General features: G+C 45.0%; 1 protein-coding gene across 2 annotated transcripts in view; it reads right to left on the bottom strand.

Moving 5' to 3' along the window:
* Window positions 1-24,558, bottom strand: part of LOC144122040 (3 beta-hydroxysteroid dehydrogenase type 7-like) — a 43,517-nt gene extending 18,959 nt beyond the window's left edge. The window contains exons 1-3 of one of the 2 annotated variants that reach the window (XM_077655555.1): window positions 24,255-24,558; window positions 23,099-23,233; window positions 63-205 (exon numbers count right to left, since the gene is read on the bottom strand). In XM_077655555.1, coding sequence (XP_077511681.1) covers window positions 63-205; window positions 23,099-23,208 — 253 coding nt within the window. In that variant the 5' untranslated portion in view covers window positions 23,209-23,233; window positions 24,255-24,558. Of the gene's footprint in view, window positions 1-62; window positions 206-23,098; window positions 23,234-23,654; window positions 23,923-24,254 lie in introns of those variants that run through there. The other variant, XM_077655556.1, reaches the window with a different exon arrangement.
* Window positions 24,559-24,672: the final 114 nt, after the last annotated feature.

Here is a 24,672-nt window from a genome sequence, read left to right as displayed (position 1 = left end):
GCATCTAAGCATGCTACGTTTGAGGCGCCACGAGCCAGGAAAAAAGACGTGAAGGCACTCACTGAGGTTGTTCTCATAAGGCTTGATGTCAAACAGGCGGATCTCCTTGACGTTCTTGTCATGCTCCTGGAGAAGCTTGACCACGTGCTGGCCCAGGAAGCCGCTGGACCCCGTGACGAGCACCACCTCCACCTTGCGCTTGTCCCTGGACATGGGGGGGGGGGGAACCGGCCATGTCAGTGGAGCCGCAACATGTGCCACTGTGTTACTCTACGCTCGCTGCTGCCTAAGCACCTGGCAAACCAAGGCTTGCATCATCAGCTAACGCGAGAGCACCACACTATAAATCGTAATCTCAATGCTTTCCAGTTACTTGCATTGCCTCGTCCTGGTGAACTTCATGACTTCACCCCTCGACTATGCTTTCCTTGGCGAGGGCTGGAAATGATGATTGCTCCTGTCTGAGTGCTTTACTTATTTTTTGTGTTTCTGTGCATCTGTGCGTGTATCAGAGCAGCTGAAGGTGTTTTTGCTTTGTCTGGGATTTCTGTTCAGTCGCTGGTGTCCCTTGCTCTTTGGTGTTCCAGTCTTCTTGGAACTTAGGTACTATGTTAATCTGCCAGAATGTGACCACGCTGCTGTCAATAACTTTGCCAGGCAAATAGATGCATCATTCTTGTTTCTGTTACCTGTCAAGTGTGACACGGCTGGCCATGGAAACATACCACTGTTGATGCTGCCATCTGACACGGTGGCGCAGCCGTTACGTAATTTTTCTGTACTGCCTCTAAGTTTACCGATACAACACTGCTTGATGGATCAACATGCTTGACTGGCACAGTTTGGCACAGTTAAACACTACTTTCTCTGGCACAGTGCAGGCAAGCAGAATTGTAGCAAAACAGCGCATTGCACTGGTAGACCACCCCAGCAAAATTACAAAGCAGCGACAGCACACTTTATTGATGAGTGAAAGTGTTGAAGGTATGAACATTTTAATTTTTGACTTGGTTGCACTTTATGTGTGAGCTACTATGCAGTTATTTTACTGTGAACAGTAGACCAGCACATGTCTCTTAGGTGCAGTGCATTACCTTGAAATCGTAGCCAGTGTCTTACCATTAGCATTGTCCATACATATTCTAGTGACTGCACACTGTTTGTAGAAGGAGTGTGGAGGCAGGGAGGCTGATAAGACACTCTGCATTCAATTTGTAAATGAATACTATACAGTACACTCAAATTTATCCTTGACTGGGAAGCCTTTCACTCACTTCCTCCCCTTATGCACAGAATATGTTTCATCTCAATAAATACATGGCAGTTGTTCAGGCACACTGCTTGTTTTTAAGCTTGTTGCACTGCATGCACATTTTCAAGCTGGCTAGTGAGGCCCATAACGTACAATGCCTGCTTACGTTCCCCTCGGCATACTCTTGCAAAAAGAGAGGAGTGGCTCAGATGTGCCGGCTGGTCACACTGCAGAAGAAATATCTGGGCGAGTTGGTGCAGTGCCATACTGCATCTCACCACACGGTGAGAGGCTAATGAGCAGTTCCCTGCATGCAACCAATGCTTTCCTCACACTACCATCGTCACTTCTCGTGGCACAGATATCGCTCTTGCAAGCTTCTGTAAATAGATGGCCACTTATATGGTGCAAATACTGAATGGGAGGCCAGAAAAATGTTGGAGTCAAATACAAGTGCAGCGTATGACAGAAGAAGCATGCATAAGACAAGAGTACAAGACGGTGCACGTGTGCAGGAAGTTAATCACCTGCCTTAATGAATCGCAGTAATAACGAAAATGCATCACCGTCACAAAGAAACACGTCTCCTGCACAACATGGGTTGCAAAAGGAAAAGCTTGTTTGTTTGTTTGTTTGTTTGTTGTGTTGGGTTTTATGGCACATAGGCAGCTGAGGCCACCATGCGCCAAGAACAAGGTATAGGAAAAGTCTATTGTTGAATATTATATAAATGTAGAAATCATCCCTGGTGTAGAGGCCCTCAAGCCTCTTGAGAAATCCCGTTTCGTTAAGAAAGCTGAAAACACGTGATATATCAACTATTGCATCATCTCCTAAAAGCAGTGTGGGAGGAAAAGGAATGTATTCATAAAAAACTGAGTAAAGTACTTTTTCTTTGGTTTTTCCAGCTTCGCACGAGAAATTAAAATGTGGTTAACTGTAACTTCATGTCCGCATTTTTCAGACAAGTTGGTTTTGTTTTGTCAGTAGGAAATTGTGTGTGAGGTGCATGTGTCCTATACGAGGACGGCGCATGATCACTTCCTTAAAACGCTCCTGGTGGGTGCGCAGCACTTCCATTCACCTATAGCTGGTTTTACATTGTGTGATTTGTTATTTACTTCGTTGTTCCATGCGGACTGCCATTTCTGTCTTATTTTACGATGAATTAAGTTAATGCAGTCTTTGAACGGTATATTTACTTTCTTTACATGCTGATAACGAGCTTGAGCAACGCAGAAGTCTGCTCCTTCGTTGCCTTTAATTCTGGTATGGCTTGGTAACCAGCAGAGTTTTAAGTTTTGCCCTTTAGCTGTGGCTATTACTATGTTGCGTATGATAGCACCAAGTATAGGAGTGACTGCATTTCTAGAGTGAAGGGCTGTAAGCACGCTTAGAGAGTCTGTGTATATAATACTGTTGCGAGGTTCTCGTTCACTACTTTTTGTACGGCTCCAGAGATCGCGTAACATTCGGCAGTGAAAATGGAGGCACACTGTGGAAGCCTGACTATTTCAATCCAATTCCCTTGTACCACTGCGCTTCCTACATAGGCATCTGTTTTTGAACCATCTGTATAGAAAGCTCTGAAAGTGCTGTACCTTTCCTCGAGTGCAAGAAATTCTTGTATGATATGTTGTTGTGGAGTTTGTTTCTTCCGGAAGCGTGTAAGAGTAAAATCGCAGATTGCAAGGAAATAGTGCCATGGAGGTAGTGTGTCTCATCTTTGCACAATACCAGGTAATGTGTTTAGGACACCAAGGTTCTGGCACATCTCTTCAAATCATAAGAGCAATGGCCTGGTAACTTGAGGTTTGTTGTTAAAGAGAGCTCAAGATGGGCACTTCGTAGCTATATGGTAACATAGATAGGGAACGGATATTTAGAATGTACGAGCAGATGAGCATGGTTCTTCTGTTTGTAAGTGATGGTTCATCAGTTTCTACATATAGGCTGTTTATAGGTGATGTCCGGAATGCACCAATAGAAAGACGTAAACCTAAATTATGCACTGGATCCAGTTGTTTAAGATACGATGCTCTCACTGACCCATATACTATACATCCGTAATCTAAGGTAGAGCGTACCATGGCGCAATAAATTTGCAAAAGACATGTCCTGTCAGCACCCCAACGTTTGCGTGACAGTACCTTGAGTATATTTAGAGATCCGGAGGCTTTCTTTTTTAGTGCGTTTATATGGGGCAGGAAAGCGAGTTTTTTATCAAAGGTTATCCCTGGAAATTTGTGCTCATTTTTGACGGGTAACTTTGTTCCTTTCAGGTGTATGAATGGGTGGAGGACTTGTATGCCACGTTTCAGCGAGAAAAGGATGGCTACTGTTTTCTGTGTGGAAACCGTTCTGATCTGCCCATGTCACTAGTTTATTCATTGTCAACTGTATTTGTCTCTTGCATGTTGCAATGTTTGAGGATGTGCAGGTTATCTGAACATCATCAACGTACACTGAATACAGGATAGACTTTGGGATTATTTTACTTATGGAATTCATTTTTATAATAAACAATGTCGTGCTTAAAATACATCCCTGAGGAACCCCGTTCTCTTGAACAAAGCTCCTGGACAGGATTGATCCCAGGCGTACTTGAAATGAGCAGTCGGAAAGGAAGTCAGTGAGGCAGTTTAACATCCTACAGTGCTGTTTGTGTATAAAAGCTTCTCTTATTCTGTTTTCGTGGCGAACTAAATGGTCTGTCGTTGAGCATCCCTTTTTATAACCGCATTGATGGGCATCAAGAAGTTCGTGGGTTTCAAGGACAAATGTTAATCTTATATTAAGGACACTTTCAAAAGATTTCGCGAGACAGCTTGCGAGCGCTATCGGCTTCTAGCTAGCTACAAGGGAAAGTTGGTGGTTTTCCAGGTTTCAGGAAAGGCACTATCACTGCTGTTTTCCACGCTTTAGGCAATTTTCCTTCTATGAATATTTTGTTAAAAAAGCTCAAGAGTGCCCCTATGGCAGGCTGAAAAAGGTGGGCAAGCATTTCGTAGTGTATCTGTTCAGGTCCTGGTGCAGTTTTTTTTTTTCGGCAGACAGTACTCTATTTCTTGGAGAGTAATTAAATTGTTGTATCGTTCCTCTCCCCCTCCATTTATTGGAAGCATTTGTTTTTCGGCTATATTTTTGTGTTTAAGAAATGACTGCGTCATGTGAGAAGAACTGGAGATTGCAGCGAAGTGTTCCCCCAACATGTCTGCCTGTTCCCTTATGCTTGTTTGTGTGCCAGGTGTTGTTAGAAGAAGAACTGTGAACGGTGCGAAGGTGCCATTTAATTTTCGAACCTGCTCCCACATTGTTTTTGAAGTGATTTGACTGTTTAAAGATGAAACGAAACTCTGCCAAGAAGCTTTCTCGGCACTGTGGCAGACGTACCGAGCTCTGGCTCTTGCCTTTTTAAAATGTACGAGGTTTTCTTGTGTTGGTATCTGCGAAATTTACCCCAAGCTTTATTTTGTTGTTTTTTTTTTGCTTCCTTGCATTCTTTTGTCCACCACACTGTGTTTTTGCCGCACCACTCCTGAAGACTGAGGAATAGCTAATTGTGCGGCAGTAATTATACAATTCATGAACATTTCGTTTATCTCATCGATGCTGACGTTTTCTAAAACTATATCTTCTAAATTGGCTTGTGGTCTAAAAATTTCGCAGTCTGCTAAATGCAGCTTCCAACGTCGCGGTTTAGTTGGGATGATTTCTGGTGCAGATGTCAAACTTATTAATACAGGAAGGTGATTGCTGCCATATGGGTTGTCGATAACGTACCCCATTTAAAATCGTTAAAAACAGAAGGTGAACTAAAATACAAATCTAAACAGCTCATATTGCCCGAGGTTGGTGAGCAGTATGTGGCCTGTTCCATGTTTAAAAGGCATATACTATTTGTGAGAATAAAAATTTTCAACTGTTTGCCCCCTAGAGTCACAGTGCTCGCTTCCTCAAAAAGGGGAGTGAGCGTTAAAATCCCAAACTACCAGATATGGCTCTGGAAGTTCATCTATCACTTCTTGTAGATCATGAACTGTTACTGTAAAATGTAGAGGAATGTATACGGAACAGATTGTTAGTGTTTTGAAGCTGACGATGCTGACTGCAACCACCTCAAGTTTTGTTTTGAGGTTGAATTCTTGAGCAGGGACGCCACTTTGAACGACAATCGCGACGCCTCCCGAGTCGATTTGCCTGCTCTCGATCGCGTCTGGAAGTTTTATGTTGTTTCAGGATATGCACATGTTGTGGACCAAGATTGGTCTCCTGAAGACATAAAACTATGGGTAGCATTGACCCTAAAATATGTGTTATGTCACTGTAATTCCGCATAAGTCCTCTACAATTCGAGTGATTTAAAAAAGCCATGTTTATGATTTTGAGAGGGAATGAAAGGGGATTTATTTAGGTGGTGGGCCCGTTATGAGGGGCCTGTCTTTTTTTCACTCAAGAGAGCTGTTCCATCGCTGCAGAGTGGGTGGACTGGGGGTTACATCCATCACCTCGCCAGAGGTGCTGGAGGACCGCGCAGCCGCGGTTGTGTTAGTTTCAGGCCTCCCCTGATGGGGGGAAGTCCTACGGGATGCCGACCCATGGACCAGCGCTCTCTGTTTTGCCAATGGCAGGGCAGCTTTCGCTGTCCCTGCCTGGGACGTGGATGGCCCTGCCATAGGCTCGGTGGGAATGGCCTCGGCAGGTGCCAGAGTGCTGTGTGGTGCTACGCCCCTGCACACCTCATCAACAATGTTTTGTTTTGCTGTGAAAGAGAATGTGTTCGTAAGCGCAAAATGCCTTCTCGCTTCTTTAAATGAAATGTTTTCCTTCATCTTTATGGTGATTATCTCTTTTTCTTTCTTCCAGGACGGACACGCCCTGGAATATGCAGCATGGTCTCCTTCACAGTTTGCGCAGCGCGGGGCTGCGTCACATTCATCAGAATGGTGATCCTTCGAGGCACAATTTGCGCAAGTTTTGCGACCGCAGCAACTCTGTGAGCCGTGGCCGAACCTTTGACAATTGAAACATTTGGGGGGGTTAGGTATATATGGTCTTACATTAACTTTCAAATATCCCATGTCGATTGTGTTGGGCAATGTGCTGGTTTGGTTTTGGTTTGGTTTTATGGGGGTTTAACGTCCCAAAGCGACTCAGGCTATGAGGGACGCCGTAGTGAAGGGCTCTGGAAATTTCGACCACCTGAGGTTCTTTAACGTGCACTGACATCGCACAGCACATGGGCCTCTAGAATTTCGCCTCCATCGAAATTCGACCGCCGTGGCCGGGATCGAACCCACGTCTTTCGGGCCAGCAGCCGAGCGCCATAACCACTCAGCCACCACGGCGGCTTAATGTGCTGGTGTTGAAAGTAAGGATCAAGTGCTTTGTGTCTATTTCCTTATTGTCCTTCCGGATCTTGATTCGGTGCACATCTATGACGTCTTGGTTGCTGAGCCCTTCGAGCATTTCTTTTTCAGTGATGTGTACAAAATCAGTTTGATATTACGCCTCGGACAGTGTTCAGTGATCGACGTGCTGTTATGGAGACCGGGATGTCCCCTATAGAAGCAATGTTTGAAAGTTTCGAGCACTGGATGCACTCATGCAGTTCAAGGAGAAAGTCGCCGCTGGCCATTTTTGTATCGGTTAAATATTTAGACACAAGGAATGGAGATATTATTCTTGCTTGTTTTTCATCGTTTTGACTGCGAATTATGTGAAACTTGGTGAATGTTGGTTTCTTTTTGGCAAAAAAATCTGCTGCTTCGTTCCTCCCTCTCTTGAGAGAGCGATCTGGTTTTGAAAGGAGGGGGCCATAAAAAAATGTAGTTATTCGGTCATGGTGCCAGCCACCCACCACGGAGACCAACAAGGGGATGGGACAGGAATTTGCAAGCAAGTCCTGCTTGAGTTGGTCACACAAGGTTAACCCTCGCCACCAGGAGAAAAGGAAAAACCAAGAAGTGAGTAGGAGACAGGATAGTTGTGAGAAAGAAGATAGGAAAGCAAAAGATGGGGAGGAGGATAGGAAAAGGCGACTGACCGATTCCCCCCTGGTCGGTTCAGGCCAGAGGTGCCGTGTACAGGAAGCGGGGGCCAAAGTGGTGTGTTGCCTCCACCGAGGGGCCTTAAAGGTCCAAAAACCCGGCATCGGCTCAACCACCAGGATCCCCTTTTCCCCTGACACGGCGATACCATGCGTGGGTGCTAAGCGTGGGTGCTAAGCGTGGGTGCTAAGCGTGGGTGCTAAGCGTGGGTGCTAAGCGTGGGTGCTAAGCGTGGGTGCTCGGGCCCGTGGTGATGCACTGCTCACCATTATCCCCTTGCGGGGATGTCCCTGCGGATGCTCAGGAACCTGTGGTGTTGCAACTGACCAACGTCTGCATTTTGCAGATGTTACTGCGGCGGCAAAAAATGAGTATATAAAAGAATAAACTAAAATTTATGCCAACTTCATTACAGGCGGTGCGACTGCTTTAATAATGATCACGCTGATCGGTTCTGCTTTTCAGATCACCTTCTGGGCATTGCAAGATACAGTTGTGGCACCTTCACATTTATTAATGGGACATTGAGGGCAACTCTATTTTTTGTTCTGAGCAAAGATCCATTCTGTCGCTCTTTTCTACGTCGATGTTTGTTCCACAGCAAAAGACTCATTCATTGCTAAAGAAACTGTGTTTGACATCTACACTGAAAAGAACTCAGCGATGACCGCTTTGAAGTAGTGGTGGTGCGGCCCAGCCCCTGGGAAACCACGCACAAAAACCCCTGGGAAACCACGCACGGCTAGGCGTGGGTGCTCGAGTCCGTGGTGACGCACTGTTCACCATCATCCCCTTGCGGGGATGTCCCTGCGGATGCTCGGGAACCCGTGGTGTCACAACTCACCAACGCCTGCAAGCTGCAGATGCCCCCCTGCGGGGGCAAAAGGAAAAGCCAATTCCTCTGAGAGTCAAAGAAAACAAAGGGCATAAGACAAGAGGGCAGGAGATATCTCTGTTGAAAAGTGCGACGACAGCTAAAGCAATGACAAACTCCAGACACATACTGAAGAAGGCCAGGTTAAAAGATTAATCCACATTCTATTCACAACACAACTGCACACAACTAAGCAGATGACAAGAATAATGATGTGGGCGATGGCCACTGCGCTCAAATTGCCTTCTGGCTCTGAAACAGCTACTTTTTTCCCATAAGTACATTTTTTTTTGCTTGTTCCTTTTTCTGCCTCGGAGCTAGTCAGCAGGAAAGAAAACTCATGAAGGAAAAGCAGTGACCTTCAAAACTTTCCTTCAAGTTTTTCTTTTCACTTTTTAGCCTCCCAGAGGCTCAGACAGTCTTATCTCTCAAGGAAGCTGTTCGTACGCTATATGCTTGTACTACAGGAGCCACAACAGAGAAACCGGGCACCTTTGTATGTTAATGTGCTAAAAAAAGAAAAAAAAAACCCACGCACATGCTAAATATCCAACTTCGAGTAGCCAGACATGCATGGAGAGCTCCATTTGTTTCATCTGAGCCTGATACGATCTGCACAGCTCAACGGGAAATGCCAGCAACAATTAACATCACTCAGCGCACACGTCACATCATAGAAGATCACATCAGGCTGGTTTCCTTTCTTCTTTTCTTTGTCAATGCAGAAATGGATTTATGAATAACAGCAGGAGTGTACAGGGCATTTGCAAAATGCATTTCTTGGCCTTCCTTCATTGAAAAAAAAACAAAAACCCGGGTGTTTCATGGTTTTTCTCCACAAAATTTTACTCGGAAGAAAGGGGGAGGGGTGGTGCTACCCCCGCCTATATCACCACTGCATCATCGTGCACAGCCATGATGTGTCACATATAGCATGACAATCAAAGTGATAAAAAAGTATGGTCTGAAGAATAATTTGAAATGAAACAAAATTCTTACCCACGAAAAAGTGTGTCTAGATTTCTTTCTTTTTTGCTACGAACAAAAGGATGCTAAATTTAAGCCTGAAGGCAAGGCATTCTTTTCCACCTTTCTTTTTGATGCTAATATTGGCGAATTTCTATGGCACAAGGACATCTGTGGCCAAAGAGCACCATGGCACAATATTCTTTCATCTACTCTAGATGGGGTCGAAAATCCATTTCCCAAGCATTTCACCCCAAAGAAGCCGAGCACCACGCCATGAGAAAGCTTGTGGGTACTCGGCGGAACTAGGGATCGAACTCTGCAACACCCGGCATGCAAGCTGGATGCTCAAAGAACTAGGTCACCACTGCAGTCATCTTTCTTTTTGAGCATTTGTAGCCATTCGTCAGTGGTATTACCTGGCCAGCCGTTTCCAAAGGAACTACTGTCAAAGAAACACCAGTATGTCTGCAACAGCACAAGCTCGTTCAGGTAAAATACAAAAATGTACTCACTTCCATCTTATCTGCAAAAAAAGTATGCGTGCTAGCAACGCAAGCACACAGTGCGGTTCTCTTGATTCAGTACAGACTATTTTCACACAGTATGGTTCATTTGATTCAGTACAGACTTTTCACACAGTGCTTCATTTGATTCAGTACAGATATTTTTTTATAAAGGGCACTGTAATAGCTAGAGAGCAGAGCTCCTAAGTTGTATTGACATCATCTTCAAACACGTTTGTAAATATTATTTCAACTTCTCAGCAAATATCACTAGAGTATGCAGTCATGAACAAAAGTCTGTGGAATGCAGATTCACGGAAAAGAATTCATTCCTGCGTTGCCTCACTACCCATTCAGTTAGTATATACTTGTTCCAGCATATGGAGCACGCATGTCCCCTTATGCCAGTATGCTTTTCATAGACTTACTTTTGCCTGGCCGCACACAAAATTTTTTTCCGTGATCCCACATACTGTAAACTGTTTTCATGACTACACATTAAAGATATTACTATTAGCAATAAACAGCAACCTATAGTAGAAAAAAGCTTAAAAGAAAAAAAAACAGCAGTTCGTTACAGTAGGCCATGGTCTGCAGCGTCTTGTGTTACTCTGCTGAACAACCACAACAGTGAACGAAATCAGTTTTTATTGCTTGACTGTATTAATCAAGCCAGAGGTATCAAAATTATTGAGCTTATTGAAAGTTACTGATCAATGGACTATGTTTTGTCATGAAGGAATCCTGTTAGCGGTCATGCATGTAGGCGCAGCTTAATTGCAGACTTGAGCAGTATTTCATTTTAGATATGTTGAACTCTTACAGCCCCACTGCCGACTTGAGCAGTATCTGACTATAAATATATTGACTTTAATGACGCAAAAGCAACTGAGGCTATGATGCGCCAAATCAAGGTTAAGAGTTTTTGTTAAATGTGAAGCTTTTTGTCCTCTAGAGTTTGTTTAAAACACTGTTTTTTTTTTTTGAGAAACTTAAAATAAATGAAATATCAACCAGTGCTCAATCACCTAAAAGTAACATGGGGTGTAACAGGATGAATTCATTGTAAAATGCTGTGAAATATTTTTCTTAGTTCTTCTAGTTGTATACATGAAATTAAAATGTGGTTTACTGCACGTTCAGCACCACACATTCCAGAGAGAGGTTTCTCTTGTTTTGTCAGTAGGAAGTTGTGTGTAAGGTATGCGTGTCCAATGCATAGCCAACATAAAATAACTTTGGTAAAATGTTCTTTATGTCTACATGATTGCCATTCTCCTAAAATGGGCTTTACAGAATGCAGTTTGTTGTTTACCTGCTCTTCCCATGCAGCCTGCACTTATTTCTGAGTTGAATGTACAGTCGGGGACAAAAGTCTCTGGACCACGTGTTCGTCAAACGAAGCCGATAGCTCTGCTATTGGCAGGCGGCTAATACCAGAGCTAACGGCTTCGTTTGAGGAACACGTGGTCCAGAGACTTTTGTCCCCGACTGTACATCAACTTCAAACAATCTCTGTGCGGTATGTTCACTTGTTTTATTTGGCAGCTTGTGCAGTGCATGCAGCTGCTTTCTCATTACCCACAATTCCAACATGGCGGGGGCCCAGCATAATTTAATGTTATGTTTTTATTTTGAGGTCTTAACTATGGTATATTTCCTATTATGAGTTCAGCAACATTTCAACACTGCAGTATTTTGAGTATACTCAAGGAGTTGGTGCAAATGATGGTATTTTTGATGTTCTCTCTTACTATTTGTTCTACAGCTACGAAGATGGCATAACACTCGGCAGTAAAAAGCGATGCGCACTATGGGAGTCCTATAATTTTTTCCTTGAATTACTGCCCTTCTAACATGACTTCCTGTTTTTTGAGCCATCAGTGTAAAATTCAGTACAGGTGTCATTATTTTCTTGTAGTGCAAAGAATTCTTGTAGTAAGTTCTTATGTGGCATTTCCTTTTTGTGTAAATGTGTCAGTGTGTAGTCACATACTGAAGGGAGGCTGTACCATGGTGGCCAATATTCATATGCTTGTGCAATATATTCAGTAGGGCACCTAGTACTTCTAAGTCTTCGCATTTATCTTCAAAGCGCGGTATTAGTGGCCTGATAAAATGTGGTTTGTTGTTGAATAATCTTTTGGATGGGTGCTTGGTGACAATGGGATGGCAGAGACGTTTCGCAAGAGAATGGATTTTTAAGACACGTGCATATGAGTGCGATTCTTCGATCCTCTAGAGCAAACTCATTAGATTCAACATAAAGGCTGGCTACCGGCAACGTTTTGTATGCTTCAAATGATAGGCGCAGACCAAGATTATGAACAGGTAGGATGCTCTTGCTGAACCATGTACTATGCGCCCGTAGTCCAGCTTTGAATGCACCAGAGAGCAATAGATTTGTAAAAGGCATGCATCTACAGACCCCCACCGTTTTTGTGAGAGCAGTTTTAAGACATCAAGGGCTTGAGAGGCTTTCTTTTTAAGGTAGTTTATATGTGGCAGAAATGTGAGTGTCTTGTCAAAGTGATGCCTAAGAATTTGTGTTCTCGTTTAATTGGTAGTGCAGTTTGGTACAGGTATAGACTGGGATCTTCCTGTAGGCCTCTCCACAATGAGAACAGAACAGCTACTGTTTTTTAAGGAGAAAACTTTAATCCATTTCTCTCGGCTTGAGCAGCCAGTTATTTAGTGTGATTTGTGTTTGCCTCTCACAGTTAGTTAGTTAGTTATATTGATTTTAATGGCGCAAAAGCAACTATGGCTATGATGCGCCAAACACAAGGTTAGGTTTTTGTTAAATGTTACACTTTTTATAACTAGAGTTTGTTTAAAACATTGGCTTCATTAAGAAACTTAAAAATACTTGAAAGATCAACCAGTGCTTGATCACCTAAAAGCAACTTGGGATGCAATGGGATGTATTCATTGTAGAGTGTTGTAAAATATTTTTTCCTCAGTTGTTCCAGTTTTGTACATGAAATTAAAATGTGGTTTACAGTGAGTACACCGCCGCACATTTCGCAGAGAGGTTTGTCTTGTTTTGTCAGTAAGAAGTTGTGTGTAAGGTGTGTGTGCCCAATGCGTAGCCGACATAAAATAACTTCAGTGAAACGTTCTTGATGTCTACATGATTTCCATTCTCCTAAAACGGGTTTTATAGAATGCAGTTTGTTGTTTGCCTGTTCTTCCCATGCAGCCTGCCACTTAATTCTGAGTTTACTGTGCACTAATTTCAAAAAATCCCTGTGTGGTATGTTATCGTTTTATTTGACAAATTCGAGCTTGTGCTGCGCATGCATCTGCTCTCTCATTACCGACAATTCCAACATGGCTGGGCACCCAGCAGAATATAATGTTATGTTTTTGTTTTTTTATTTTAATTATGTTATGTATGATGTTTCCTATAATGGGTTCAGCAGCGTTTCTACAGTGCAGCGCTTTGCGCATACTCAGTGAATCGGTGTAAATGACACTATCTTTAATGTTTTCTTTTACTATTTGGTCTACGGCTACAAAGACTGCATAACTCTCGGCAGTAAAAACCGATGCATACTGTGGCAGTCGTATCATTTTTTCATTTTTTTCCTTGAATTACTGCACTTCCAACATGACTTTGTTTTTGACCCATCAGTGTAAAATTCAGTGAAGGTGTCATATTTTTCTTGCAGTTCAAAGAATTCTTGTATGAGCTGATGTGGCATTTCCTTTTTATGTAAGTGTGTCAGTGTGAAGTCGCACACTGAAGGCAGGCTGTACCATGGTGGTAAATTTTCATATTTTTGTTCAATATTCGGCAGGGCATCCAGTACTCCTAACTCTTCACATTTATCTTCAAAGCGCATTATTAGTGGCCGGATGGATTGTGGTTTATTGTTGAATAATCTTTTGGATGGGCACTTGGTAACAATGGGATGGCAGAGATGTTTAGGAAGAGAACGGGTTTTTAGGACGTATGCGCATGTCAGTGTGACTCTTCTATCCTCTAGTGCAGGCTCATTAGCTTCAATGTAAAGACTGTTTACCGGGGATGTTCTATATGCGCCAGTTGATAGTCGCAGACCAAGATTATGAACAGGGTCCAGTCGTTTCAAGTAGGATGCTCTTGCTGAACCGTATACTATGCACCCATAGTCCAGCTTGGAGCGTACCAGAGAGCGATAGATGTGTAATAGGCATGTTCTATCGGACCCCCACCGTTTTCGCGAGAGCACCTTTAATACATTGAGGGCTTCGGATGCTTTCTTTTTAAGGTTGTTAATGTGTGGTAGAAATGTGAGTTTCTTGTCAAAAGTGAGTCCTAAAAATTTATATTCTGGTTTAATTGGTAGTGTGGCTTGATTCAAGTATAGGTTGGGATTGAATTGTAGGCCTCGTCGCAATGAGAACAGAACAGCTACTGTTTTTTGAGGAGAAAACTTGAACCCATTTATCTCTGCCCAAGCAGCCAGTTTATTTAGTGTGATTTGTATTTGTCTCTCGCAGGACGATATGCTGGAGGAAGTGCATGCTATCTGTAGGTCATCTACATAAACCGAATACATTATGGACTTGGGTATTACTTTGGCTAACGAATTCATTTTTACTACGAAGAGTGTCGTGCTTAGAATCCAACCTTGGGGTACGCTATTCTCTTCGGTGAAAGTCATGGAGAGAGTTGTTCCTAGGCGGACCCTAAATGTGCGGTTAGCCAGGAAGTCGTTCAAGCAGTTCAGCATCCTGCCTCGGATACCTAGCTCTGCTAGGTCGCGGAGGATGCCGAACTTCCACGTGGTATCGTATGCCTTCTCCATGTCAAAGAAGACCCCGATACACTGCTGCTTGTGGATGAACGCCTCCCGTATGGTGTTCTCTAGGCGGACAAGGTGATCGGTGGTTGAGCATGCTTTTCTGAATCCACATTGATGTACATCTAATAGTTGCCGAGATTCGAGTATAAAGGTGAGTCTAATATTTATTACACTTTCAAAAGATTTAGCAATGCAGCTGGTGAGGGCTATTGGTCTGTAATTGTCAGGACTTGGTGGTTTTCCGGGTTTCAGAAAAGGTACTATTACTGCTTTCTTCCACTCCTCAGGTATTCTGCCAGTCATCCATATTTTATTGAAGAATTTTAACAGTGCCTGTACGGCAGTATCAGAGAGATGGGCAAGCATATTGTAATGCACATTGTCTGGGCCTGGTGCTGTCTTTTTACCGGAAGATAATACCCTATTTAATTCCTGGAGCGTAATGGGCTGGTTGTAGTCCTCATGCATGCCTGTTCTGAATGGAAGTTTTTGTTTTTCAGCTATAGCTTTGTGTTTCTGGAATGTGTTTGTGTAGTGGGATGACCTTGAGACTTCAGCAAAGTGCTCGCCCAATAAATTGGCCTGTTTTTCCAACGATGTTTGTGTACCGGGTGTTGTCAAAAGCGGAAGTGTGAAGGAAGTATGGTCACCAGTGAATTTACGAACTTTGTCCCACATTTTCTTTGATGGTATTGAACTATTTATAGAGGACACATATTTCTGCCAGGAGGTTTTCTCAGCATTCCTGCGCACGTACCGCGCTCTCGCCTTGGCCCTCTTAAAATTGAGTAAGTTCTCTGCAGTGGGGTACCGACGCAGGGTGCCCCATGCTTTATTTTGCTGTTTTTTTGTAGATGTACATTCTTCTGTCCACCATACTTTGTGTTTCTTCTGTACGAGTCCTGTTGTTTGTGGTATAGCGAGTGTTGCAGCAGATATTATGCATGTAGTAAACCTGTCATTAATTTCATCTATGCTGAGGTCTTCAGAAAATTCTTTATCTAGAGTGGCACTTTCTGTAAAAAGTGACCAGTCGGCGAGGTGAAATTTCCAGCGCCGTGGTCTTGTGGGGATGACTGGAGTGGAAGACGAGAGGCTGATGATAATAGGTAGGTGATCACTTCCCAGAGGGTCATTTAAAACATCCCATTTAAAATCGGTAAAAAGCGATGGTGATGCGAAAGCTAAATCGAGAAAGCTCATTTTTGCCGAGCTTGGGCAACAATAAGTTGCTTTTCCTGTATTTAAAAGACAGATGTTATTTGAGAGGATAAAATCTTCGATTGTTTGCCCCCTAGAGTCGCAGCGCTCGCTTCCCCAAAAAGGGGAGTGAGCGTTAAAATCCCCAACTACCAGATATGGCTCTGAAAGTTCATCTATCAATTCTTCTCGATCATGGACTGTTAATGTAAAATGTGGAGGAATGTATACGGAACAGATTGTTAGTGTTTCATAGCTGACGATGCTGACTGCAACCGCCTCAGGTTTTGTATTGAGCTTGATTTCTCGAGCAGGGACGCCGCTTTGGACGACAATTGCGACGCCTCCTGAGAGTCGATTTGCCTGCTCGTCGATCGCGTCTAAAAGTTTGATAATGTTTCAGGATATGCACATGTTGTGGACCAAGATTGGTCTCCTGAAGACATAAAACTATGGGTAACATTAACCCTAAAATATGTGTTATGTCACTATAATTCCGCATAAGTCCTCTGCAATTCCATTGAATTAAAAAAGCCATGCTAGTGTTTTTCAGAGAAAATGAAAGGGGATTTACTTATGTGGTGGGCCCGTTATGAGGGGCCTGTCTTTTTTTCGCTCAAGAGAGCTGTTCCGCCGCTGTAATGGAGGCGGAGTGGGTGTTGTATCCATCACCTCAACAGAGGTGCTGGAGGACCGCGCAGCCGCGGTTGTGTTAGTTTCAGGACTCTCCCGACGAGGGGACGTCCTGCGGGATGCCGACCCATGGACCGGCGGTCCCTGCTTTGGCAGTGACAGGGCAGCTTTCGCTGACCCTGCCTGGGGCGTGGATGGCCCTGCCATAGGCTCGGTGGGAGCGGCCTTGGCAGGTGCCGGAGTGCTGTGTGGTGCTACGCCCCTGCGCACCACATCAGCGAAGTTTTGTTTTGCTGTGAAGGAGAATGTGTTTGTAAGCGCAAAACGCCTTCTCGCTTCTTTAAAAGAAATGTTTTCTTTTGTCTTTATGGTGATTATCTCTTTTTCTTTCTTCCAGGACGGACACGCCCTGGAGTATGCAGCATGTTCTCCTTCACAGTTTGCACAGCACAGGGCTGCGTCACATACATCAGACTGGTGATCGTTCGAGGCACATTTTGCGCAAGTTTTACGACCGCGGCAGCTCTGTGAGCCGTGGCCGAACCTTTGGCAGTTGAAACACCTGCGAGGGTTTGGTATGTATGGTCGTACATTGATTTTCAAATATCCCACGTCGATTGTGTCGGGCAGGGTGCTGGTGTTGAACGTCAGGATCATGTGTTTTGTGTCTATTTCCTTGTTGTCCTTCCGGATTTTGATTCGGTGGACATCTATGACGTCTTGGTCGATGAGCCCTTTGAGCATTTCTTTTTCAGTTATGTGAAGAAAATCATTTTCCGATATTACGCCTCGGACAGTGTTTAGTGAGCGATGAGGAGTCACAGAGACCGGGATTTCCCCTATGGACGTTAGGTTGGAGAGCTTAGAATGTTGGACATTGTGACACAGTTCGAGCAATAAGTCGCCGCTGGCCATTTTTGACAGCTTATAGCCAATGCCTAGGGTTTCAGTCAAGCACTTTGACACAAGGAAGAGGGATATTATTCTTGCCTGTTTATCTTGTTCACTGTGGATCACATGATATTTGGGGAAAGTTACTTTTCTTTTTTGAAAGAAGTTGTCTGCCTCGTTCTGCCCTCTTTTGAGAGAGCGATCAGGTTTTGAAAGTTGGGGAGCCATAAAAAAACTGTTTTTCCGTCATGGTGCCAGCCACCCACCACGGAGTCCAACAAGGGGACGGGACAGGAACTTGATAGCAAGTCCTGCCCACGCCAGCTGTACACCTCAACTATAACCAAATATGACGCAACTCAGGGTAGTTGGTCACACAAGGTTAACCCTCGCCGCCAGGAAAAAAGGAAAAACCAAGAAGCGAGTAGGATATAGGAGAGTTGTGAGACAGAGATAGGAAAGTTAAAGATGAAGAGGAGGATAGGAAAAGGCGACTGCCGATTCCCCCCGGTCGGGTCAGGCCGGAGGTGCCGTCTGCAGGAAGCTGGGGCCAAAGTGGTGTGTTGCCTCCGCCAAGGGGCCTTAAGGGTCCAAACGCTCGGCATCGGCTCAACCACCAGGATCCCCTTTTCCCCGGACACGGCGATGCCACGCACGGCGAGGCGCGGGTGCTCGGGTCCGTGGTGATGCACAGTTCACCATCATCCCCTTGCGGGGATGTCCCTGCGGATGCTCGGGAACCCGCGGTGTCGACACTCACCGTCGCGACGCCTGCAAGCTGCAGGCGCCCCCCTGCGGGGGTTTGCCTCTCACAGGTAGATATGCTGGAGGAAGTGCATGCTATCTCTAGGTTATCTACATAAACCGAATATGTTATGGATTTGGGTATTACTTTAGCTAAGGAATTCATTTTTACTATGAAGAGTGTTTTGCTTAGAATACACCCCTGCAGCACGCCATTCTCTTGGATGAAAGTCATGGAGGGAGTTGCTCCAAGGCGGACTCTGAAGGTGTGGTCAGCCAGGAAGTCATTCAAGCAGTTCAGCATCCTGCCGCGGATACTTAGCTCTGCTAGATCATGGAGGATGCCAAACTTCCACGTGGTATCATAGGCCTTCTCCAGGTCAAAGCAGACCCCGATAAAGTGCTGCTTGTGGATGAACGCCTCCCGGATGGTGTTTTCTAGGTGGACAAGGTAAGTAGACGTTGAACATGCTTTCTTAAATTCAAATTGATGTATGCCTAAAAGTTGCTGGGATTCAAGTACGAAACGTCATTCTAATCTGTACTACACTTTCGAAAGATTTAGAAATGCAGCTGGTGAGGGCTATCGGTCTGTAACTGCTAGGACTTGGTGGTTTTCCAGGTTTTAGAAACGGTACTACAACTGCTTTTTTCCACTCCTCAGATATTTTCCCAGTTATCCATATTTTATTAAAGAATTTCAACAGTGCCGCTACAGCAGCCTCAGAGAGATGGCCAAGCAGCATAGTGTAAAGCACATCGTCTGGGCCTGGTGCTCTTATAAGATAATACCCTATTTAATTCCTGCAATGTGATAGGCTGGTTGTAGTCCTCATGCATGCCTGCTCCTGATGGAAGTTTTTGTTTTCAAGCTATTGCTTCGTGTTAGTTTACTTGGATGACCTTGAGACTTCAGCAAAATGTTCGCCCAATATATTGGCCTGTTCTTCTAATGATCTTTGTGTACCAGGCATTTTCAACAGCGGAAGTGTAGAAGAAGTAGGGTCACCAGTGAATTTATGAGCTTTTTCCTACATTTTCTTTTGACGGTACTGAACTGTTTATTTAGGACACATATTTCTGTCAGGAGCTTTTCTCTGCATTTCTTTTAACGTACCATGCTCTGGCTCTGGCCTTGGCCCTCTAAAGGTAAGCAAGTTCTCTGCAGTGGGATACCAATGGAGAGTGCCCCAGGCTTTGCTTTGCTGTTTCTTTGCCATTGTGCATTCTTGTGTCCACCATGCTTTGTGTTTCTTCTGTAAGAGTCCTGTTATTTGTGGTACAGCGAGTGTAGCAGCGATATTATACATGCAGTAAATTTTTCAGTAATTTCATCCATGCTGAGGTCTTCAGAAAATTCCTTTTACAGAGTGGCACTTGTAAAAACTGACCGGTTGGCGAGGTGAATTTTCCAGCGCCGTGGTCTTGTGGGGATGACTGAAGTAGATGATGAGAGGCTGATGACAGTAGGTAGGTGGTCACTTCCCAGAGGGTCATTTAAAATGCCCCATTTAAAATCGTTAAAAAGAGATGGTGATGTGAAAGCCAAATCGAAAAAGCTCATTTCTGTCGAGCTTGGGCACCAATATGTGGCTTTTCCCGTATTTAAAAGACAGACTTTATTTGGGAGGATAAAATCTTCGATTATTTGTCCCCTTGAGTCAGATTGTTCGCTTCCCTAAAACAGGAAGTGAGCATTAAAATAGCCAACTACCAGATATGACTCTGGCAGTTCATCGATCAGGCCTTCTACATCTTGGATTTTTAATGTGGTGTGTGGGGGAAGATATACAGAACATATTGTTATGGTTTTGTAGCTGACAACGCTAACCGAAACTGCCTCAAGTTTTGTGTTAAGTTTGATTTCTTGAGCAGGGATGCCACTTTGAATGACAATTGTGACACCTCCCAAGAGTCTATTTGAGAGAGCTGTTCCTCCACTTCAAAGCGGGCGAACTGGGAGTTACATCCATCACCTCACTAGCGGTGCTGGAGGAACGCAAATCCGTGGATGTGCGAGTTTCAGGTGTCCCCCCGTGGGGGAAGTCCTGCGAGGCATCGACCTGAGGGCCGGCACTCCCTGCTTTGCAGATGGCTGAGCAGCTTTCGCTGCCCCTGCCTGGGGCGTATTGGATGGCCCTGCCATAGGCTCGGTGAAGGTGGCCTGGGCAGATGCCAGAGTGCTGTGTGGTGTACCGCATCAGCAAAGTTTGTTTTTGCAAAGAAGGTTCTTCGCGTGGAAGAGTAGGCTTGTTTTCCTGAAAGTGATATTTTGTTTTGCCTTCATTGTGATGATCTCTTTCTCATTCTTCCATGAGGGACATGACCTTGAATATGCAGGGCGATCACCTTCGCAGTTTGCACAGCGAAGTACTGCTCCTTCACAGTTATCGGAAGCATGCTCTTTTGAAGCGCATTTAGCGCAAGATTTGTGGCCACGGCAGCTCTGTGACCCATGATCATACCTTTGACAAGTGAAACACCTTCATGGATTTGGGATGTAATGACGGACATTTTAAAGCAGCCTGCTTTATGGACTCGGGTAGTGTGCTGGAGTCGAATGCCAGGACTAGACGTTTTGTTTGGATTTCTTTGTTGTCGTTCCTTACCTTTATACGGTGTGCACTTATGGCATTTTGCTCCTTTAAATTCTCCAGCATCTCTTCCTCATTGAGGTGGATGCAATCTGTTTCAGAAATTGCCCCATGGTTGGTGTTCAGGGATCGGTATGCAGTGATAGACACAATGTGGTCCCAAATGAACACTTGGTTAGAAAGTTTGGAGTATTGAACGATGTCTTTTAGCTCTAGTACTAGGTCACCACTGGGCATTTTTGACAGTTAGTAGCCTGGATCGAAGGCATCAGTTAAGACATTTTGAGACTAGGAACGGGGACATAGTTCTTGCAGTTTTTTCTATTTCCTCAATATGAAGGACATGATATTTTTGAAATGATTCTTTTGTTTTCCTGAAGCAGTGGGCAGTGATACCATTGGTCTGCACTTTTTTCAGAGTGCAATCATTATGTGTAGGAGGTGGAAACATAGAATATGATTTTATGTTCGGCCACGGTGCCAGCTAACCAACACGGAACCCAATGAGGGGACAAGATAGGAACTTGCAAGCAAGTCCTGCCTATGGCAGCTGTACACCCAAACTATAACCAAACATGATGCAACTCAGGGTAGTTGGCCACAAAAGGTTAACCCTCGCCGCCTGGGAAAAAAACAAACAAACAAGAAGTGAATAGGAAACAGGACGGTTGTGCGAAAGAAGATAGGAAAGTGAAAAATGGAGGAGATAGGAAAAGGCGACTGCCGACTGCCCTGGTCGGTCAGGCCGGAGGTGCCGTCTACAGGAACCGGGGGCCTAAGTGGCGTGTTACTTCCGCCAAGGGGCCTTAAAGTTCCAAACGCTAGGCATCGGCTCAACCACCGGGATCCCCTTTTCCCCGGACACGGCGATACCACGCGTAGGTGCTAAGCGTGGGTGCTAAGCATGGGCGCTGAGCGTGGGTGCTAAGCGTGGGTGCTCGGGCCCGTGGTGATGCACTGCTCACCATTATCCCCTTGCGGGGATGTCCCTGCGGATGCTTGGGAACCCGTGGTGTCGCAACTCACCAACACCTGCATGTTGCAGATGCCACTGCGGGGGCAAAAAATGAGTATATAAAAGAATAAACTAAAATTTATGCCAACTTCATTACAGGCGGTGCGACTGCTTTAATAATGATCACGCTGATCGGTTCTGCTTTTCAGATCACCTTCTGGGCATTGCAAGATACTGTTGTGGCAAATTCACATTTATTAAAGGGACATTGAGGGCAACTCTATTTTTTGTTCTGAGCAAAGATCCATTCTGTCGCTCTTTTCTACGTCGATGTTTGTTCCACAGCAAAAGACTCATTCATTGCTGAAGAAACTGTGTTTGACATCTACACTGAAAAGAACTCAGCGAAGACCACTTTGAAGTAGTGGTGGTGCGGTCCAGCCCCTGGGAAACCACGCACAAAAAACTCTACTGACGCATCGCAGTTTACTTTCAAAATAAGCCAGTAGTAATGATGCCTGCACTTAATTTTTTTTTCTTTTCTAGCCTATAAAGGCTCAGTTGTCAGTTAAATTTGCATCTTTGTTGTTAGAACATGGTAATCTATTCATCTAGGCCAACTTCAATTCGTCCGCAGTGTCGCTTTAAAGTACCTTGTGTGCCTAGTACTCCTGGATGTCTTGCTAGGTCAAAATTTGAAGATCTTCCCTCTGAGAACAAAGGTAATTGAGATCAGCAGTTAGATCTGCAACCTCAGAAAAAATGTCCATCACTATGCAGCCATTGCTGTTGGTGCTTGCTTGCACAATTGTCCCCCTGTCACAGCTAGCGCAGATGCAACTGTTTGGCAGGCAGCCAAGGATGGGCTTGCGCCGCTAAACACGGACAGCGGCACAGATATAAGAGTGGTCCTTCAAAGAGTGGCCTACTGCTAGAGATATCTTTTCCTAAAAAAGAAAAACAAGATTAAGCCTTCCATGGGGAGGGAGTGAAGGAAGCTGGAGGCAGGAAGAACTTATCAGTGAGCTTGCGCAAGTCTTGCTTTTTTTTTTTGTCTCAAGGCTGTGACGCTGAATGATAAATGCAGAGACGCGCGGAGGTGTATCATCACTCTGTTGCCAAGCGATGGCCTTGCAAGCTGCTCTAAACATCACCCTTAAACAAGGGCCTGGTCGCAGCCACTGAAACTACACACCAATGCCACATCTGAGGCTTGGCAAAAGGGGAAGATAATTCACTCGGCCAGCATCCTGCCACTAGCTGTACAGCCGGTACTGAGCAGATTTTCGAGGCAGCTCAAGGCAGACCACACCTGACAGTTCGGAAGCGAATAATGATGCACCATGTTCTAATGCGATAGCATTACGGGTCCCTTGTCACAGAAAAGTTGGTGTCGGCATCTCTAGCCAGCCATAAGTGAAAAATCCACAAAATATATTCAGTGAATTGTACTAGCTGTAAAATGCTCAGGGAAGTGAAGCATATTTCCCCAGATTACAACAGCCTCTACTCAACACCTTATCACCTGTTCTTTTCCTCCCGAGCAGTGCCACGCTGTCACATGCTTAGCAAAACGTATATAGCAGAGTACGCATCACTCAGGCATGAAAAACCAAGAGAAAACAGCATAAGCTACTCACCCCGATGGTGCTGCCCACGGAGAGTCCACGTCTTCAAGCTCGGGGCTCTCATTGCCATTGGTACTGCTGCGCTCGGCATCAAAGTTACATAGCTCGGCATTAAATGCCATCTTTGTTCCACTTGCTCAGGCTGGCCTGCCAAGACATAACCATGCAGTTCATCAACCACTCTTGTTGGATAACACTTGTTGGTGCAGGATTAGAGAATGATCAGTATATATAGCACACAGGATGGATGTCTGCTGCAAGTAAGCTCTTGCACAGCTAACAATTATAATGTGCTTCATTATGGTATACAGTTTGATACATTAATCCAAAAAGTATGAGAAATAAAACCTGCCCTGCATTTAATTACTACGTAAGACGCGCATGTCAACCGGCGGCTCTCACCTCGGCAGGCACCCCCGAGCCCAGCAATTATTAGCCATACCTACTCGTGCGTGAGTGCAGAGACCAAGATAAATAACAGCGATATGTAGCAATGACTCTACTTCGAGTGGACACCTGACAGCGGCCGCGAAATTCGGAAACGCATCGCGACCGTGACGGGCTATACCTGCTGGTTCGTGTTGCGGGTCGCGGCCGGTCAGCGGGGACGATGCGGGCAGCACCACCGGCAAAGAATTCTAAACGTCCAGACAGACTCCCGGTCACTCAAAAGGGACGGTCCAACGCTGCGGTGAGCGCGCTGCGGCCGCCTTGCACAACACCTTGCGACGATTGGCCGTGGCGCAACGCGGACAGAATAAACGCGAAGACGCACTCCGCTTTCCTCTCACCCGAAGACGGGCGATTACATCGCTCACGTGAAGGCCGATCGTAATGGACGGCACGCGAGACTCTAGCTATCACAATTACCCCTCCCCGGTTGCTCAGCGGCCTCGCACGCTCCGAGGCGAAATCACGCAGTAATAAGAGATCTTGGGCATTTTTTCCTCCCCCCCCCTTTTTTTTTTTCAGGCTTCTGCGCCGGTAAAAACAAGATTTAAAGGGCGCTCACGCCGAAGTCCGGAAAAGTTCACGGTTGATCAGATGATAAGGAACCGATAGTACGGGTACACTTTGTCGGCTCTGCTTATCTCGTCGTCTCTACCCGGCGGACAGTGTAGTTCTTAACGATTCTATCTGTCCCGAATAAGAACCATTTGCAGCTCACCTTCGCTGACGTATATGTTCGTCACGGTAGCGGCTACACGCTTGTTTCGCGTTGACGCCAGTGATGTACGGATACTCGAAACGTAGCGAGCTAAACTTGCAGGGCTAGCGTGCTCGACGCCGCGGCAGCAGTCTCGGCACGCAGAATCAACAAACTCGATTGAACTCTGCGGCAGGTTGCTCCTAAGCATACAAAAACAACCGGATAAACGAGCCGCCAGTCCGCCGTCGCTCCGCCAAACACGAACCAAACTTGCAGCCGCCGCCACCGCCGCGCTCACCAAGTTGCTGATGAAATGGGAGAGAGAAACGAGAAAAGAGCGAGAGAGGGTGCTTTCATTGAGTAGAGAGAAAACGAAACTAAGAGTATTTTCAGTATGAAGATGGAAAGTTTTTGTACAAAGAGAGGCAAGTTAGGT

Source organism: Amblyomma americanum, chromosome 2, assembly GCF_052857255.1.
Source record: "Amblyomma americanum isolate KBUSLIRL-KWMA chromosome 2, ASM5285725v1, whole genome shotgun sequence".
Taxonomy (NCBI): domain Eukaryota; kingdom Metazoa; phylum Arthropoda; class Arachnida; order Ixodida; family Ixodidae; genus Amblyomma; species Amblyomma americanum.
The sequence above is the reverse complement of the archived record's forward strand: the minus strand, read 5'-3'. Positions and strand labels throughout refer to the sequence as shown.